The following is a 17,400-nucleotide window of genomic DNA, read 5'->3' on the forward strand; positions in this document are numbered from 1 at the left end:
GACTTAAAGGAAAGATATATAGCATCTCAAAAGAAATGAATCAATTAAACCGAGCAAGATAGCTGGCAATGTGAGCCATTTAGAAATTGCTGGGAGAAAATAAGTCATCACTTCAAGGGAAAAGATGATGGTTCTAGAAAGTGGGAACAATATTGACTAATGCTGGAAAAATAATTAAAGAAAAATGAATCCTCTTGATTGTTTTAAAGTTTTATGTTTTTACGAACATAGTACCTTTCCAGGTTTTACTTAATCATGGGGTTATGTTGTTTTCAGATATATTAGTGTTAACTTTTCATATAAAGGATCTTATACCTTTTTCATTTATTTATCAGTTATAACCATGTGTGCACAATATTTTTGATTGCTTCTTAACTATGCATTTGCAAACTAAAGCTATTGGAAGTGTATACAGAGGTAAGGGAATGCTTCTATTCTAGTCCAGAAATTAAACAATCATCTCTCTCTCTGGAAAAAAGTATTCCCTGGGTGAAAGTCAGCAATTTTTAGCTTGCCTCTAACTCTGTCAAATCACTAATATTATATCCTGAATGAATTACTATACCTGCAAAAAGTACTTTCTGTGTGTTTGATATGTGTAATTCATTATTACATCAAAAGGTAACGCTATTGATAAAATTTTGTTAGGTTATGTAAAAAGAATAAAATGATGTTAATAAGGAGAACAAATTTAAATAAACCTAATCAGAGTTTTCATTCTTTAACCTTTGCAGTTCTGTAGATCATACAAGAAATTTAAAGTAATATTTTAATCTTTTTTATGTAAATGAGATATATGACTCTAGTAAGAGCCTGAAATGATAAAATTAAATAAAATATGAACACTATGGAAAGACTAGTGTTTTCCTGTTAGTATTTTGAAGCAAATGGACCCTGGCCCATTTAATATATGGCAAATTTTAAATTGGTATTTAAAAATGTTTGATGCAATATATTTCAGGTCATTAATTTCCAAACTTTTATGGACCTGTGTAATACTTATAAACTTCCTAACTTTCATAAAGTTACTACCCCAAGTGTCTGTTCAGCATGGTGTCATTCCCTAACTTTAGCTGTATTTATTTATATGTAATAGAGATATATGTTGTATGTATACTATGTGTGTATATTTATGTATCAACTAGTAAAAAGTATTATGCTAGATAATGTTTAACAACTAGCTAACCGGCAGTTTGGGCTGTGTTATAATCTACCTTTGTCCCGATAATGATGAAAGAGGCACTAGAAAATATCTGTTATCAATTTGCACATCCTCGGGATATGATAAATTTTATTTAACATTTTTAGATTGGATGGTAAACAGGACAGAATGTTTGGAACGTTATCTTCCATATAAGTTGGTTTGTATTTTCTTTATTGTGGTTAGAGTTTCTATAACTTCTCCCAAAACAGACAGTTGGAGCAAAGAAAATAAGTTGTAAGACCTGATATATTAGTTGTTCTAGTCCAAATCTATCACTAAACAGCTATTAATTCTATGACTTTGAAATCATACCTTAACCTCTCTAGACCTCAGTATCCACATCTGCAGTTCAGATTCATGTGTAATTGACCCACTGGCATATACTTTTTTAGTATGTCACCACAGTCAGAAATGTTATTCTTCTAAACAAATACTAGAATTATTTATTATTTTCTTTTGAATAAGAACCAATTTTTGAGAACAGATTTTAATGGATTATATATATATATTTTTAAAAGATTTATTTATTTATTTAATTTCCCCCCCTCCCCTAGTTGTCTGTTCTTGGTGTCTATTTGCTGCGTCTTGTTTCTTTGTCCGCTTCTGTTGTCGTCAGCGGCACGGGAAGTGTGGCGGCATGGGAAGTGTGGGCGGCGCCATTCCTGGGCAGGCTGCTCTTTCTTTTCACGCTGGGCGGCTCTCCTCATGGGCGCACTCCTTGCGCGTGGGGCTCCCCCACGTGGGGGACACCCTTGCGTGGCACGGCACTCCTTGTGCGCATCAGCACTGCGCATGGCCAGCTCCACACGGGTCAAGGAGGCCCGGGGTTTGAACCGCGGACCTCCCATATGGTAGACGGACGCCCTAACCGCTGGGCCAAAGTCTGTTTCCCTTTAATGGATTATATTTACTTTTACATGTATTAAGGAGTAGTAATATTGGTTTGTATTTTCATGATTGTATAGATTCTTGAGAAGTTTTTGATCTCTTGGATAGAAAATATGATCAAGATCTGAAAACGTCAGGAATTACAGACTATTGAAGTAGTCTGTAGAGACGTTTAGAGCTGTTTAATATGGACATTTTAAAAATTCCAAGGACTTTTATTGTATTTTTATAATATAGGCCTCAGTAATTTCCCTCTTTGTTTCTTTTTTTTAAAACCCCTATCTTTCCACTTATAAAAGGCAGCATCTTTCTCTCTTGGGCCTAGGCTGTAAACATTTGAGGAGCTTATTTAGACTTGGTTTCTTGGAATGTTTGATTCCATTTTCATAGAAAGTTGGTTTTGATCAGGCTGCATCTGCTATAATAAATACTGCTCGTTAAGGTATAACAGTAGCTAACTCCTCTGTCCACTAATGGTATTTCCATACCATATTACAATCATTCATTGTTTTTACATTAATTTGAAAATTTGTTCCTAATCGGAGTGCTTCATAGTAAAACTTAATGAGTTTTTCTGTGATGTCACCTCATATAACAGGCATTAAATGCTATTCAAACATGTCTTTTCCCCCACCTTATCTAGGGATCAGGCCCTGCCACAGGCCCGATAATATTACTGAATTCAATGAATGTTGATGCAGTATGTGAGAAACTGAAACAAATAGAGGGACTGGACCAGAGTATGCTGCCTCAGTATTGTGCAACAATCAAAAAGGTGATAACACATTTACACACTAACTATAATAGGGTTAAGAGTGTGGAAGACAGAACTTTGTGGAAAGTGTGTGACTTTATATTGAGCTTCAAAGATGGGTTTTCTGTTGAAAGAGGAAAGCTCTAAATGGAAACATAATTCTTACTATTTTGTATTCTAAAATTGCTGTTTCCCTTTTTTTTTCAAAAGTAAAAGAAAATAAAGCAGCTATATTACAATGATATTAAAAAGAAAATGACCTATATAAGTAAAAAAATGCATTGATGAAAATCCAGAGCTTTAAGGGATTTCACATTTAGTTAGATAATACCTCATCTTTCCAATATGGAACACAGAACATTTGAAGACTCTTGTATGTTATGTTTTCTTTGATTGTAGTATTTATTTGTACTACTTAAGATTAGAGGAGAAAAACTAGCAATTTTGGAGTTTCTCACTATATGGTGAGTAGTTTTGGAAACATTCGAAAAGATTAGCTCCAGGGTTGATTCCCAAATAGTGATTTGTTGTTTTTTTTTAAAATACCTACAGTACTTGGGAAAGTGTGGGGTGGCTTATGTTGTTCAAATTCAGCTTGCTTATTAAATTATTACATGGAATGATAACCTTTTTAGGTCAGTCTTTTCTAGTCTCTAATGACTTTATTAAACTTAAATATGAATGTTCTCTTTAATCACTTGTAATTCAGAATAATTCACATTTTGTTTTTATTTATATGTATTTTTATTTTTACCCAGGCAAATATAAATGGTCGTGTCTTAGCTCAGTGTAATATTGACGAACTGAAGAAAGAGATGAATATGAATTTTGGAGACTGGCATCTTTTTAGAAGCACAGTAAGATTTTTTTATATTGATAAAATTATTTACAACATTGTAACATGAAGCGCCAGTTTAATTATTACTGGTTTAAATTGTTTTTTCATATTTTAAAAGCCATTTAAATGCATTTATACTAATGTACAGCCCTGTGTTATGGAAAATATACATGACAACACTTGACAACCTTTGCCTTTTGTGCATTTCATTCAGAAATATAGGGAAGAGAGCTCCACCAATTCCCCTGCTTTCACCCTTGTTGTATTTTGTTTTATTTGCAAGTAAAATTTTAAATTTTAGATGGTAAAGGTCAAATTAAAAGTGTAATGTATATATATGATGATGATGATTTCCATTGCTTATTTTAGTATTAGTTAAAAGATAGACTGATATAGTGCTAATTCACTAGAAATTCACTTAAAGGAAGTATGCTTTCTCATTTACATGACACTTTTATAATGTTTTATTTTTAAAGCTATTTCTAAAGCTTCTAAAATGTGACTTGTCACTGTGGGTATTAATGACATGTTTTCTGATGTTAAGGTACTAGAAATGAGAAGTGCAGAAAACCAGGTGATTCCTGAAGACCCTCGTTTACTAACTGAGAACAGCGGCCCCGTTCCTCATGGGGAATCTGCTCGTCGTTCTTCCCACAATGAATTGCCTCACACAGAGCTTTCCAATCAAACTCCCTACACACTAAACTTCAGCTTTGAGGAACTGAATACACTTGGCATAGATGAAGGGGCCCCACGTCACAGTAATTTAAGTTGGCAGGTATTTATTAAATGTTAATTTTCATATGGCTAAAGAATAAGGACAGCAATTCACTGCGAAATATTGGTGCATTTATCCAGTCATTCAAAAAATACTTGACTACCTAAGTGAACAGGATGATGGACTCCCTGCTCTTAAGGAACAGTATTCTTTTGGGAGAGGTAGAATCAGGAAAATAAAGAAAAACGATATTTCAGAAATTGCTAAGAACTCTGAGGATAGTAAAATAGGTTAATGACATTGAGAATAAATAGGATCCAAGCTACTTAAATTAGGGTGACTAGGAAAATTCAGTTTTTCACTTTTTCTCTTAAGTTCAGTTTTTTAATCACTGACTAAAATATATATTTATTAGAAACCTTGCCACATATTATCACTTTGAGCACCATAATTCGGTCTTTAGTACATACACACATTCTTCAAGGATGTTTGTTTGCTTTTTCTTATCTGATGGTAGATATGGTTAAGTCCTTTGTTTGGATGTTCATTAGAAGAGGAAGAACAGGTGAAGAGCAGTAATAGAAAATGTGAGAGAAACATGAGAAAAGAGTAAAGAAAGATTAAGAAATAAGATAAATTAGGGAAAAAAGAGGCAAGGCAAGTGAGGAGTTAGTAAGTAGCTGCAAGGAGCAATATTTAGGAAAAGCATTTTATTAGTCATAGTTCTTATCAATTTCTGAAATATCATACTTTTTTCTTTATTTTACTGGCTCTCCCTCTCCAGAGGAATATAGCTCCATGAGAGCAGGGAGTCTACCATGCCGGTTTATCATTTTTAAGGATTTTTTGGTTGGTTTGGTTTGTTAATAAAAATACTTTTTCTTTGTTAGCTTTTTCTCTGTATCATCAACTTGATTAGTTTAAGAATTCTATTATACTCTATTCTTTTATAAACTTTTTTTCTGTATTTTAAGAACATCATCTTCCATTGAATTGAAATTTAACAAAAATTCCCTTCATACAAGTTGAGAAAAAAATTTTAAAAATATAACGTTGAAGAATTGAGTATTTTGTTCTTAAGCTATATCTTAACTCTTGTCTTCTGTCTTTATTTTACCAGTGAAGGTGACTTTTACCTTAAATAAAAGTTAAAACTTTGAAGTTATAAAAAGCAAATGTTAACATTATTTGTTAATATAACCTTTAATTAAACTTTTAAATATTAGCACTAACCTAAGTTTATAAAAATTTAAATCAAGTTTACTAATAACAGTAGAATTATTTATAAGCTCACAGCTTTTGTGGGTACATCTGTGTACATTTTTTAAGTTGAGGTTTTTTGTGCCCATTATTTTGCTTATTGAAAATCTTAAATTATTATTTTTTTCTGTCTTCACAGTCACAAGTTCGCAGAACCCCAAGTCTTTCAAGTCTCAATTCCCAGGATTCCAGTATTGAAATTTCAAAGCTTACTGATAAGGTGCAGGCCGAGTATAGAGATGCCTATAGAGAATATATTGCTCAGATGTCTCAGTTAGAGGGGGGTGCCGGTTCTACAACAATTAGTGGCAGATCTTCTCCACATAGCACATATTATATGGGTCAGAGTTCATCAGGGGGCTCCATTCATTCCAATTTAGAACAAGAAAAAGGGAAGGATACCGAACCAAAGCAAGATGATGGAAGGAAGTCATTTTTAATGAAGAGGGGAGATGTTATAGATTATTCATCATCAGGGGTTTCTACTAATGATGCCTCACCCCTGGATCCTATCACTGAAGAAGATGAAAAATCTGATCAGTCGGGTAGTAAGCTTCTCCTAGGCAAGAAATCCTCAGAAAGGTCAAGTCTCTTCCAGACAGATTTAAAGCTTAAGGGAGGTGGACTGCGCTATCAAAAACTTCCAAGTGATGAAGATGAATCTGGGACAGAAGAATCAGATAATACTCCCCTGCTCAAAGATGATAAAGACAAAAAGGCTGAGGGGAAAATAGAGAGAGTATCAAAATCTCCAGAACACAGTGCTGAGCCTATTAGAACTTTCATTAAAGCAAAAGAGTATTTATCAGATGCACTCCTTGACAAAAAGGATTCTTCTGATTCAGGAGTGAGATCCAATGAAAGTTCTCCCAATCACTCTCTTCATAATGACGCAGCTGATGATTCCCAGCTTGAAAAGGCAAATCTCATAGAACTTGAAGATGATAGCCACAGTGGAAAACGAGGAATACCACATAGCTTGAGTGGCCTTCAAGATCCAATTATAGCTCGTATGTCCATTTGTTCAGAAGACAAGAAAAGCCCTTCTGAATGTAGTTTGCTAGCCAGCAGCCCTGAAGAAAACTGGCCAACATGCCCAAAAGCCTACAATCTGAATCGAACACCTAGTACTGTGACTCTGAACAACAATAATGCTCCATCTAATAGAGCCAATCAAAATTTTGATGAAATGGAAGGAATTAGGGATACATCACAAGTCATCTTGAGACCTAGTTCCAGTTCCAACCCAACTGCTATTCAGAACGAAAATCTGAAAAGCATGACACATAAACGAAACCAACGTTCAGGATACACAACCCTCTCAAAAGAATCTTCAGAGCTTCATGCAGTAGCTTCTTCTGATAGTACAGGTTTTGGAGAAGAAAGAGAAAGCATCCTTTAAGAAAAACAAGCAAAATGTAGAGCAGTGTTAGTATACCCCTATGACACAATTTTCCCAGGTTTTGTAGTAAGTTATCCATGGCACCATCTTGGTACATTTCACTTACAAATAATTAGTAAGTTCTTTAGTAAAAGAGAGTGACATATACAGCACTGCAGAGTATAAGAAAGTGTTTCATCAGCCTCCGTTGTCTTTGTAATTCAAAGCTTAAAAACTCACTTGTATTGTTATATCTTTTATTGGTACATAGGCCCATAAAATTTTTTGAGAAATCTGAGAATAAAGATAGGTCAGAAATATTTTATTAAATTTAAAGGGCTTAATTTACCAAAGAAAATAAAAATTGGAGACCCTTTTTGTAGAACATTCATTCATGAAATGTTTGAGGGTGTGCTATGTAGAAGACATGGTATTAAATATACCAGAAGCAAATTTTGTTTTTAAGGGGTTTAATCTATTTAGATGAGAATTTAAAACAGATTGTGAATAGCCCAGAGACAAAATATGAATATTCAGTAAATTAAGAATGAGTGTTCTATACTGATTATCAGAGTGGTCTTAAATACTAAGTAGAAAATATGTAATAAAGAGGACTTTCAAAATTGTTAAGTGAACCAACTGTCCCCAAAGTGGAGACCTACTAGGAAGAGAGACCAGTAACCTCAATATTATACAGATGATTTCTCAAAAACTCAGACCTGGCTTTTCCCACAATCTATTAGTGCCAAAGAACCCACCCTGGTCTGCTCTGGGGCTGTTTTAAATTGTGTCTCCAACTTTTTTGTGTGTGGGCTTAGTAATGAAGGACAAAAACATAAATTGTTTCTCTCGAGAGTCAGGGAGAGGTGGATAATAAGCACTAATATTTGTGGAATAAATGAGGAAATAATTTCATTGAAAAAGGTCAATGGCAATTTAAGGAAATATTTAATTAGGTAAAACTAAATAATTTCTTTCTATGCCGAGGTATTGAAATCAGCATGTTAACTGAGGGGGGAGGGGCGGACAGAGCATAAGAAAGGAAATACTTCCTTAAAAAAGATAAAAAACTTAACAAATCAAACTTAAAAAGATAACTGGTGTGACTATAAAATTTTATGCTTTCCATTTATTGTTAGCTGAATTAAGAGGATGCTAACATTTAAGTATTATGTAGACTAGAAATATACCCAGTCATCATGCAGTGAAAATATTGTCTCTTTAACATAGCTTATAATGTAGAATTAATTCTGGTATATATCCTGAGTCATAGATAGAATTGTAGATGGTGAGATTTTAGATTTGCAATTATCTTAATTTAGTGTTACATTTTTGATGTTTATAACAATGGATTTCTATTAATATACTGAATTAATTATTTGACCAGTCATTGCACTAAATAGTTGCTCTCCTATGTTTCATTGCCTTGATGTTTGAGTTTAACATTTCATAAAGTGTTTAATTTGCATGATGTTTAACAAATGTTTTAGCCAATTTTTTAAAAAAGGTAAGATGTTATAAACATTATACATTGAAATGTTAACATTTTGATATTCATAGTGTCTTAGTTTGTACCATTGTATAATTAGTAATTATTTCAGAGGCAGTATTTTATTCCTTTTTTAGGTGAGTAGATGCAACTTAATATCATTGTAGTACATGCTTTATACTGTTCGTGAAATTAAATACTAGAGTATTGTGTACAAATAGATTCAGAAAATAATAAAGAAATCAGCATGCTGTTCTGACTCATGAATTTTTATTCACAACCATGATAATTCACATTATGATTAAAAATTAAAAATAGCTTGTGTGTTTGTATTTGCCATGTGCTTAAAATTTGTTAAACATCTTTGGGCTCATGGAGCAGCCATCAGGTGGCAGGACCTAACAGTTGTGAACTGCTCACACTAGTCTTTTTGGAAGAACTTGGCTCTTAAATCTCAGTGCCTAATTGGTTATTTCATGAAAAAATATTACCCAACACCACAACTCTACACAGTACATTTTTATAGCTATAAGAAGTATGTTATCCAGATCCTAGAAGGATATCAATTCAATTATTACATGTACGTTCTGGAAAAGTTTGTTTTTTTCATACTGATAAACTATCAAACCAGATGGATTATTGTGTCACCCCATCATCCCTTTGAATCTGTATATGAGTGGGTATCTATTTATATAATACATACCTCAATCTGATTCTCCCATATGCAGAAATTCTCAGACCTGGGAGAAAATGGGTAGAAAAGAAAATTGGTGCTCTAATCTTGATAATCTCTTAAAATCTGCATCATTTAGAGTCTTATATTTTATAAATCATTTGCACTTTAAGCCACAGATAGTTCTATTATTGTAGCATAACATTAAGCCAGATTCATCCACCTTGAAAGTATGAAGTGGTACCCTATGTGTATAGCCTTCCTGCAAGAGAGGACTAGAAATGAAAGGAAGCTCTTGATACTCTCAATTGATAGAATTTTCACAGTGCTGGATGTTTAGGAAGCAGTGCTCATATTCCGGGAAATTTAAGCATTCATAAGTAAACCAACAGTTTCAATATTAACAAGAAAAGTTCTCTTTGTAATATTTTACTTTTGTGAGTTTTATATAGTGGTTGGAATAATTTTAATTGCTTAGCTAGATAATTTTAGAAATTCATTTGCTAAAATTCTCAATTTGAGAACTCTTTAAATCATTTGTATATCATAATGCTGCCATAAAATATATTGTAATCATGGTTTTTTGGTCTGACAAATACTAACTGCTAGCAAACTTATTTTGAATGAAATGAAATCCTTTTTTCCTCTAAAACATTAAAAGGCTTTAAGACCACATAATTTTTGGTTATACCTGGAATTCTCAGCCTATTTAGAAATATTCAAGAGTTTAATAAAATCCCTGAAATCCTGGCTAACTCCTTAGTAAATCTACAGAGCTATCGGGAAAAGAGAACAGAAGGCACTGTTCCCCTTTACCTTATGGATAAGTGATACTGAGAAAATAAGCAGGGAAAAGGAAAAGTGCAATAAAATTAATTTCCATGGGAAATTCTCAGTTATGCAGTGACTGAATGTCTAGGTTATTTTATCCCCCACCTTCTCTTCTAGTCTTACTTTGGCACGTGACAAAAGGGAAAGATAGAGAGGCAGGGACAATTTTGGCTTGGAGTAGAAGGTAGGGGTATGATAGACCTGAATGGTTTGTCTGATATAACTGTGTTTTTAATCTCCAAGTTGTGGTATACCCAACCCTTCTTCAGATTTTTAAGATAGGCCATAATTATACAAATGAGTTGAAAATAAAAAGAAATTTATATGTAACAGCGAGCCAGACTGGATGGCCTTTTAATGGCTTATCATTTGGCAAAGGTTGAGAATCCCTGGTTGAGGCAGATTAGAGAATTTTAAATCTTATATAATTTTAAACCCTTTCATGCCTAGGAAGAAAATGCTGCCCTTGAGATAGATAGCTATTCAGAAGATCCAGTTTAAACTAAGGTATGTGAAAAATTAATTTTAAGAGTCTCTTAGTTAAGACAGCTGTTGAAAACTTCTCAGTGGTTAGAAAATTTATTCTTACCGCTTTAAGAAATAAAGTAAGAGATATCTAAAATGATTGCTAGAAATTAACCACTGACAACTAGAGGGTCAAAGCTTTTTAAGTAAAATTATTAGTAAACCAGAGCCCTTGGTTTACTAGTCTGTTGTGTCACAAGTCTGTGCTAGGGTGACTGTCGTGCCACAGGTCTGTGGTATGAGTGAAGTACTTTACTATAAGGGCTTTCTGGAACTTTGAGCAGTAAAACCTCTTGAACAGAAAAAGTACTATCTTGAGTTTTCAGCACATTGAGGCATTTTGGAAAATAAAGAATTTATAAGAAATAAAAAGATAGGTCAGGAAGAAAGAGTATTTCCAAACTATTAGCAGGATATTTTAAAAAGCCAACAAAAATGTCAATGATTCGACCTAACTGAAGTGAATGTCAACCTAAATTAGAAAACAACACCTAAGTTCTTAATTTTCCTAAGTTATATATACTTTGGACAGCATTATTTGCACTAGTGTTAGGTATTAGGAACCCTTAACTTTGCTAGGATTTAACAAAACTTGAAATATATCAAATTGAATATTAGAACTTTAATAAATGAAATTTTACTTTAAATATAGAACTTTTTGCTTGTAGTGTTCAAATTAAGAAGATGTTTGAAATAAGACAGGATTGATTAACCACTATCATTTTCTAATTTTAATATATATTTTGCACTTATTTACCTCATTTTCTTTCAAGGCAAGAAGGGCTCTAGATCTTAGTACCCTGCACATAGAGCCAAGCAACGTTGCTTTCTCATTTCTGCTGACAATTCGGTTAACTTCTCACAGTTGGCTTCCTCACCAAATATGAGGGGTAAAGAAGATACTACTTTTCCAGTAATCCTGCCAGCCAGTTGATTGGAGAAGAGAGATTCGTTTACTTGTACAAATTTTCTTTGTTCTCAGTAATTGTAGACTTTAAATTAGCTTTAATGAAGTATTCCTTTTATGAAATTTTAGGGTAAAACCCAAATGTATAGCAAAAAGCATGTAAATAAGCTTGACATAACCTCACATTTCATATCTTCTTGGTCAGATGTCTAATAGAAAGCTAAATTGTTATTTTCAAAATTATAGTTCCTGACACTTGGACTTTTTTAGCCATGTTTCTGAGAATTTGTAGACTGCATATTGTTATACTTAATGCAAATTAAATGTTTTATTTTTAAATAAATTATTTTCTTTTTGATGTCTTTGTGTCTTATCCCTCTCTTTGTCTTCTGAGTTCTTTTCACATTTTGTATCTTAATTTTTTTTCTGGTTGTCAATGTATTCCTCCTGTTTTACCATAAATCATTCCATAGAGTATTAGAATGGGAAAGAACCTCAAGACAGTTTTTAAAACAAATCCCAGATCTCAGATAGTCAGTGGGACATTCAGTAAATACTTGTTAAATTAGAGAATAATGTACATCTAAGCTAGGAGGGCCAAACAGCAGTCTTCCCACAAATAGCTTTGTAGTGGCATATACTGTGTCTTGAAAATACTGAATTTGAATGCCTTTACATGGTGCTTTTGAACTGTAGTTCCTTGCTGGCCCCACTATTCTCTATCACTTTATATCTACCCTGTTATGGGTCTGACCCCTATAAACTTTTCTGTTTGTAACTTCTGAAGTCTTACAAGCCATAATATCAAAAATTGTTGAAAACTCACAGAGGGAAGAGATCTATAGCCCTCTTGATATAATTTTAAAAGTGCTAGGCTGTGTATTGTACATGGATATACTTTTGTGTTCTTTAAGCCCTTCAGGTGTAATTTAGCTATGGTAAGCCTGTTTTCTCTGAGCCCCAAATTAGGATATATAATTATAATGAGGATATTTAATATCAGAACCATCCCAGAAAACCTGATATGTAGGTTTACCCTATCTATAGCCCTTCTTTTTAGTAATGTTAATATCTTCAATGACTACTTTTAAATGCTATCTTTCCCTGTCTCAGGTACATCACTCTGATAAGTTTGATCTTGAATAAACAAGTAAATGAATTTAACTTGTTCAAATACCTCTATTATACTGGAATTCTGTCGTGAATATTTTACGTATGAATGGCCCATTATGTGTTGTTTGAAAATATCTTTATTATATTACGACAAGGGAGGCTAACCACTGTAACAACAATCCCAAAATCTCTTTGACTTAAAACATTTGAAATTTGCTTGTTCATGTACCTGTTCAGTGTTACCTAAGTTCACATAAAGGGACTCAGGCTCCTTCATCTCATGACCTCGCCATCCTCAGGCTTTAGAGTCCTCTGTCTAATTCTCTGCGATCAGTACACGGGAAGAGAGAGGATAGGGGATCACACATAAGTTTTCCTTGGCTGGGTCTGAAAAGTGGTGTTTATATCACTGTCACCACATTCCAGTGGCCGAATGGCAAGGGAAGCAGGGAAATTCAGTTTAACTGTGTGCCTTGGAGAAATTGGAAATGGATTTTGGTGAGCACACAGAAATCTGCCACTTTTATACTTGACAAAGGTTATAATTTGCAGAGTAAACCCTGTGACCCGTCTTGTTTTAAATTCTAACAAAAGTTCTTTTTGTTGACATCTCTTTTAACTTTTATTTTATATGCAGTTTTCATTTGGGTACTGTTAACATCCTAACACTTAACCTAGAAGAAGCTTTAGGCGAAAGTAGTTTTCAATAGGTTGGCTCTTAGCATACATCTGAGAAAGTGAACACATTTCTAAAGTGGAGCCGACTGCAGGGAGAATTGAGCAGGGTAAGAAGGGAGGGGGGTGTGGGGGTAAAGAAAAAAATTTCACCACTCTTCCCATAATCCTTTTTTTCCCTAAAGAATTCTTAGACTATCAAACCCACCCAGAATCTATCTGATTTTATTATAAATATTTAAAATGTAGGTTTTCTGTTGCTACCAGTTCTATAGACAGTTTTCCCCTGGAACAATGGCAACAGAGGTTCTTGACTGCTTTTCTTTTATTGGGAGATGTGGCAGGATGTGGTTCATGGGTCCCACCCACAGTGCATGCCCTTGTCCATGACAGAAGCAGCAGTGGTAGTCAAGGAGAACATAAAACCTCCTCTGCCACTCCTATCCCAGAAATAAAGCTCCCCACCTAGGAGCCAATAGGAAAATTGGCTCCATATCTGCAGTTTTGTTTTTAAACAAACTCTTCTGTAATCTAATTCTACTGACCACTTTTCAGTTTTCTGTACCAGTATTTCATCAATTCTAAGATGGACATTTTTTCACATTTTAACTTATCTGAAATATTGGAATGTGTCTTATATAGAATTAATGGCAATTATTTTTCCTCAATAGTTCCTAAAATAATGACACATCCTACAATTAATGGTGTTATGCTTGGATTTGATGAAATATGATATTTTAATATATGCCATGTTCCTGTTGAGTAGTATCTTTAGTAATATTAATGGGCTGGTGATGATTTATATTCATCGGATCCAAAAATATACCACATTTTTTGTTGAATATTTGTTTAATTGGTTATTCCTTATCCTATATTCATTTTGGATAAGGTATTATGAATTTTTTATAGTAAAATAACTTACATTTATTGAACAAATATGAGTCTAACCATGTTCTAAGACCTCTACATGTATTAGCTAATTTAATATTCACAACAACCTTAGGAAGTAGTTACTATCTTCAATTTATAAGTAAAAAACAGACACAGGTTAAGTAAATTTTGAAAAAAAAATGCCCTCCCCATGGATCAACTGACTGTAGTTCGTAAATTAAAGAAGGGAAATATGGACAGTTGGCTGGTCAGTTTTCTTTGGCTGCCTAAACTAGATGGGATAGGCCTGCCTGCCAAAGGAAAATAAAATCCTCTTTGAGAGAAAATTACATGCTCTAGATCTTCTACAATGTTTTATACACAATGCCAGCAATCAAAATTATCAGGTGTTGAAATAAATAGGACCAAATCCAAGAGGCAAAAAAAAATAGGAACAGATCCTCAAGTGTTCCAGATACTGAATTACCAAAGAGGGACTTTAAAATAGCTATAAATAATATGTTTAAGAAAACATAGGAAAAGGAGAATTTCTTTTTAAAAAACCTGATCTCTATAGGAAAAATAAAATTAACAAGTGAAATTATGAGTTAGATAAATAGCTATAGTAGTAAAGCAGAATAGAAGATTAGCGAACTGAAAATATAGATTATTAGAATATATCCATATTAAAGTGCACAGAAGGGGAATTGGTTCTGGCTCAAGTAATTGAGCTCCCTTTTACCATATGGAGGACCCAGGTTCAACCCCCAGGATCTTCTGGTTTAAAAAAAAAAAGGCACCCTATATCTGCATGGTGCTGCGAAGTGATGCACCAAAAAGACAATGATGCAACAAGGTAAAAATAAAGTACAAAGAGGGAAAAAAGAATGGAAAGTGCAGAAAAGAATGGGACATTGTATAAGGTTTAAAAATATATGTAACTGTAGGGGAGCAGGTGTGGCTCAGTGGTTGAATGCCTGCTTCGCATATACAAGGTTTTTTAAATTAAAATAAAAATTTTTTAAATAAAATATATGTAATTGTAATACCAGTAGGAGAGGAGAGAGAGAACAGGAAAGAAGCAATATTTGATGAAATACTGAAAGAGAATTTCCCCAAACTGTTGAGTGACATAAATTCTAAAACTCAAAAACATTGAAAATCACACCTTGTGATTTTCATTTAAATAAAATCACATTGTGATAAATCACTTAAAACTGCTTATAAAAGTAAAATATAAAATATTAAAGTAACTAAGAAAAAGATACATTATATTCACAGGAGCAGCAACTTTGAACATTTTAGACTTTTCAACAGAAATTATGAAAGTCTGAAAACAATAGGTTGACACTTTTAACATGCTGGGGAAAATGCCAACCTAGAATTATAAAAGTAACAATATTAAGGCTAAATAAAAATGATTTCAGACAAACAAAACTTGGTATTTGTCACAGCAGACTTGCACTAACAGAAATAGTAAAGGGAATTCTTCCAACAGATAAAAAAAGAAGTCCCAAATGGAACATTATAATGAGAGAATAAATGAAGACCACCAGAGAGGGTTAATATATGAGTAAACCTAAATAATATCAGCTTCTTGAAACAATAATAATAATGCTTTGCCATTAAAATACATAATAACTATAGTACAAATAGCAAGAGGTAGGGTAAAAGGATTTGAAGTGTTTCAAGTTTCTTCGTTTATCTGATAACTAGTACAAATACTAATTTAAGATAAACTGTAATAAGTCAATATAAATATAATCTCTAGATCAGTGGTTCTCAACTGGAGGTGATTTTACTCCCCATATGACATTTACCAGAATCTGGAGAATTTTTTTTTGGCTTTTATTTGCATTTATTGTGTGCTGGCGTTATTCCTGAGTTTTTGTTTCTGCAGTTTCTTCTGGGATATCTTTTTTTTCTGTGCAACTTCCTCTTCTAGTTTAGGAACAATTTGTTCTTTTTCAGTAAGGATCATCTCAGTGTGGCAGGTGGAGCTCATGTATTGGTTAATCCAACCATGAGCTCTCTAAGTACGCCGGCGCATCTTGGGGGCTTTGTTCACCTGCTTGTACTCAGTGACCAGAGAATCCACATCTAAACCCTCAAGTTCAGCATTAATCTCTGCATTTTTAAGCATATGTAACAAAAATTCAGCACTCTTTTTGGGCCACCAGCCCTGTGTCCAGCCCCACTGTTTGGCCTGGGCACATCTACCATTATAATGATGGAATGACAACACATTGCTTCTGTAAAGTGACATCTTTCAGATATTTGGTGGCTTTTTGAATACGCATACCCCTGATGGCCTGGGCAGTTTCTTGGGTGTTATTTTGTGGGGTTTCTGGGTTAAGGGAATAGCGAGCCATTTTCAGAGATCACCTCAGGCGACTTAGGGGAAGAGCCTCGAGACATTTTTGATGATCATAACTGGGGGTTTGCTGTTGGCATCTTGTGTGTAAAGACCTAGCCTGCTGCTAAACATCCTTTAAAGCCCAGTATAGTCCCCTACAACTAAGAATTATTTAGTCCAAATGCCAAAGTTGAGAAACTCTGCTCTAGAGTAACCACTAAATAATAGTTTTTAGAATATAAAATTTTAAGGATGAAGGAGGATGGCATGACAAACTTACTTAATCTGAAAAAAAAGGCAAGAAAGAAAAAAGAATAAAGAAGAAATGGGTTATATAATTAGATGGTGATATTTACTCAAATATGTTAGTAGTTACTTTAAATATAAATAGCCTAAATAATTTAAAAGCTAAAATTGGTAGACTAGATTTTAAAACTGTATTCTTCTTACAAAATATAGATAATAAGACAGAAAGGTCAAAAGTGAAAAGTTGGAAAAGATATGCCATGCCAACACTAACCCAAAAAACTTGTTATGAGTATACAAATATCTGACAAAATAGACTTTAAGCGAGAAGTACTGCTAGAGATAAAAGGAATATCTAATGACGACTTTAAAAAGCCAATTTAACAGGAAAATATAAATCTCATGAATCTGTAGTCATCCTATAACATAGCCTCAAAATATATAAAGCAAAACTAACAAAAGTAAAAAGAGAAATAAGCAAATTCACAATCATTGTGGGAGATTTTAACTCTCAGTAATTGATGGAACAAGCAGGTATAAAATCAGTAAGGACATAAAATAGTTGATCAATGTGATTAACAAACCAATGACATACATATTTATATATACCACTCCCCAACAATAGCACACACCCAACAGCAACAGAATATATATTCCAAGGATACATAGAAC

At 33.5% G+C, this 17,400-nt stretch overlaps 1 protein-coding gene across 37 annotated transcripts in view; it reads left to right on the top strand.

Moving 5' to 3' along the window:
- KIDINS220 (kinase D interacting substrate 220) overlaps positions 1 to 11,826 on the top strand; it is a 122,975-nt gene extending 111,149 nt beyond the window's left edge. For 32 of the 37 annotated variants that reach the window (XM_058287923.2, XM_058287920.2, XM_058287917.2 and 29 more), the window contains 4 exons: positions 2,736 to 2,867; positions 3,605 to 3,703; positions 4,229 to 4,462; positions 5,802 to 8,783. In XM_058287923.2, the coding sequence (XP_058143906.1) occupies positions 2,736 to 2,867; positions 3,605 to 3,703; positions 4,229 to 4,462; positions 5,802 to 7,064 (1,728 nt within the window). In that variant the 3' untranslated portion in view covers positions 7,065 to 8,783. Of the gene's footprint in view, positions 1 to 2,735; positions 2,868 to 3,604; positions 3,704 to 4,228; positions 4,463 to 5,801; positions 8,784 to 10,486; positions 10,544 to 11,334 lie in introns of those variants that run through there. The other 5 variants (XM_071211944.1, XM_071211945.1, XM_071211946.1 and 2 more) reach the window with 2 other exon arrangements.
- Positions 11,827 to 17,400: the final 5,574 nt, after the last annotated feature.

The sequence above is a fragment of the Dasypus novemcinctus genome, chromosome 25 (assembly GCF_030445035.2).
Source record: "Dasypus novemcinctus isolate mDasNov1 chromosome 25, mDasNov1.1.hap2, whole genome shotgun sequence".
Lineage (NCBI taxonomy): Eukaryota > Metazoa > Chordata > Mammalia > Cingulata > Dasypodidae > Dasypus > Dasypus novemcinctus.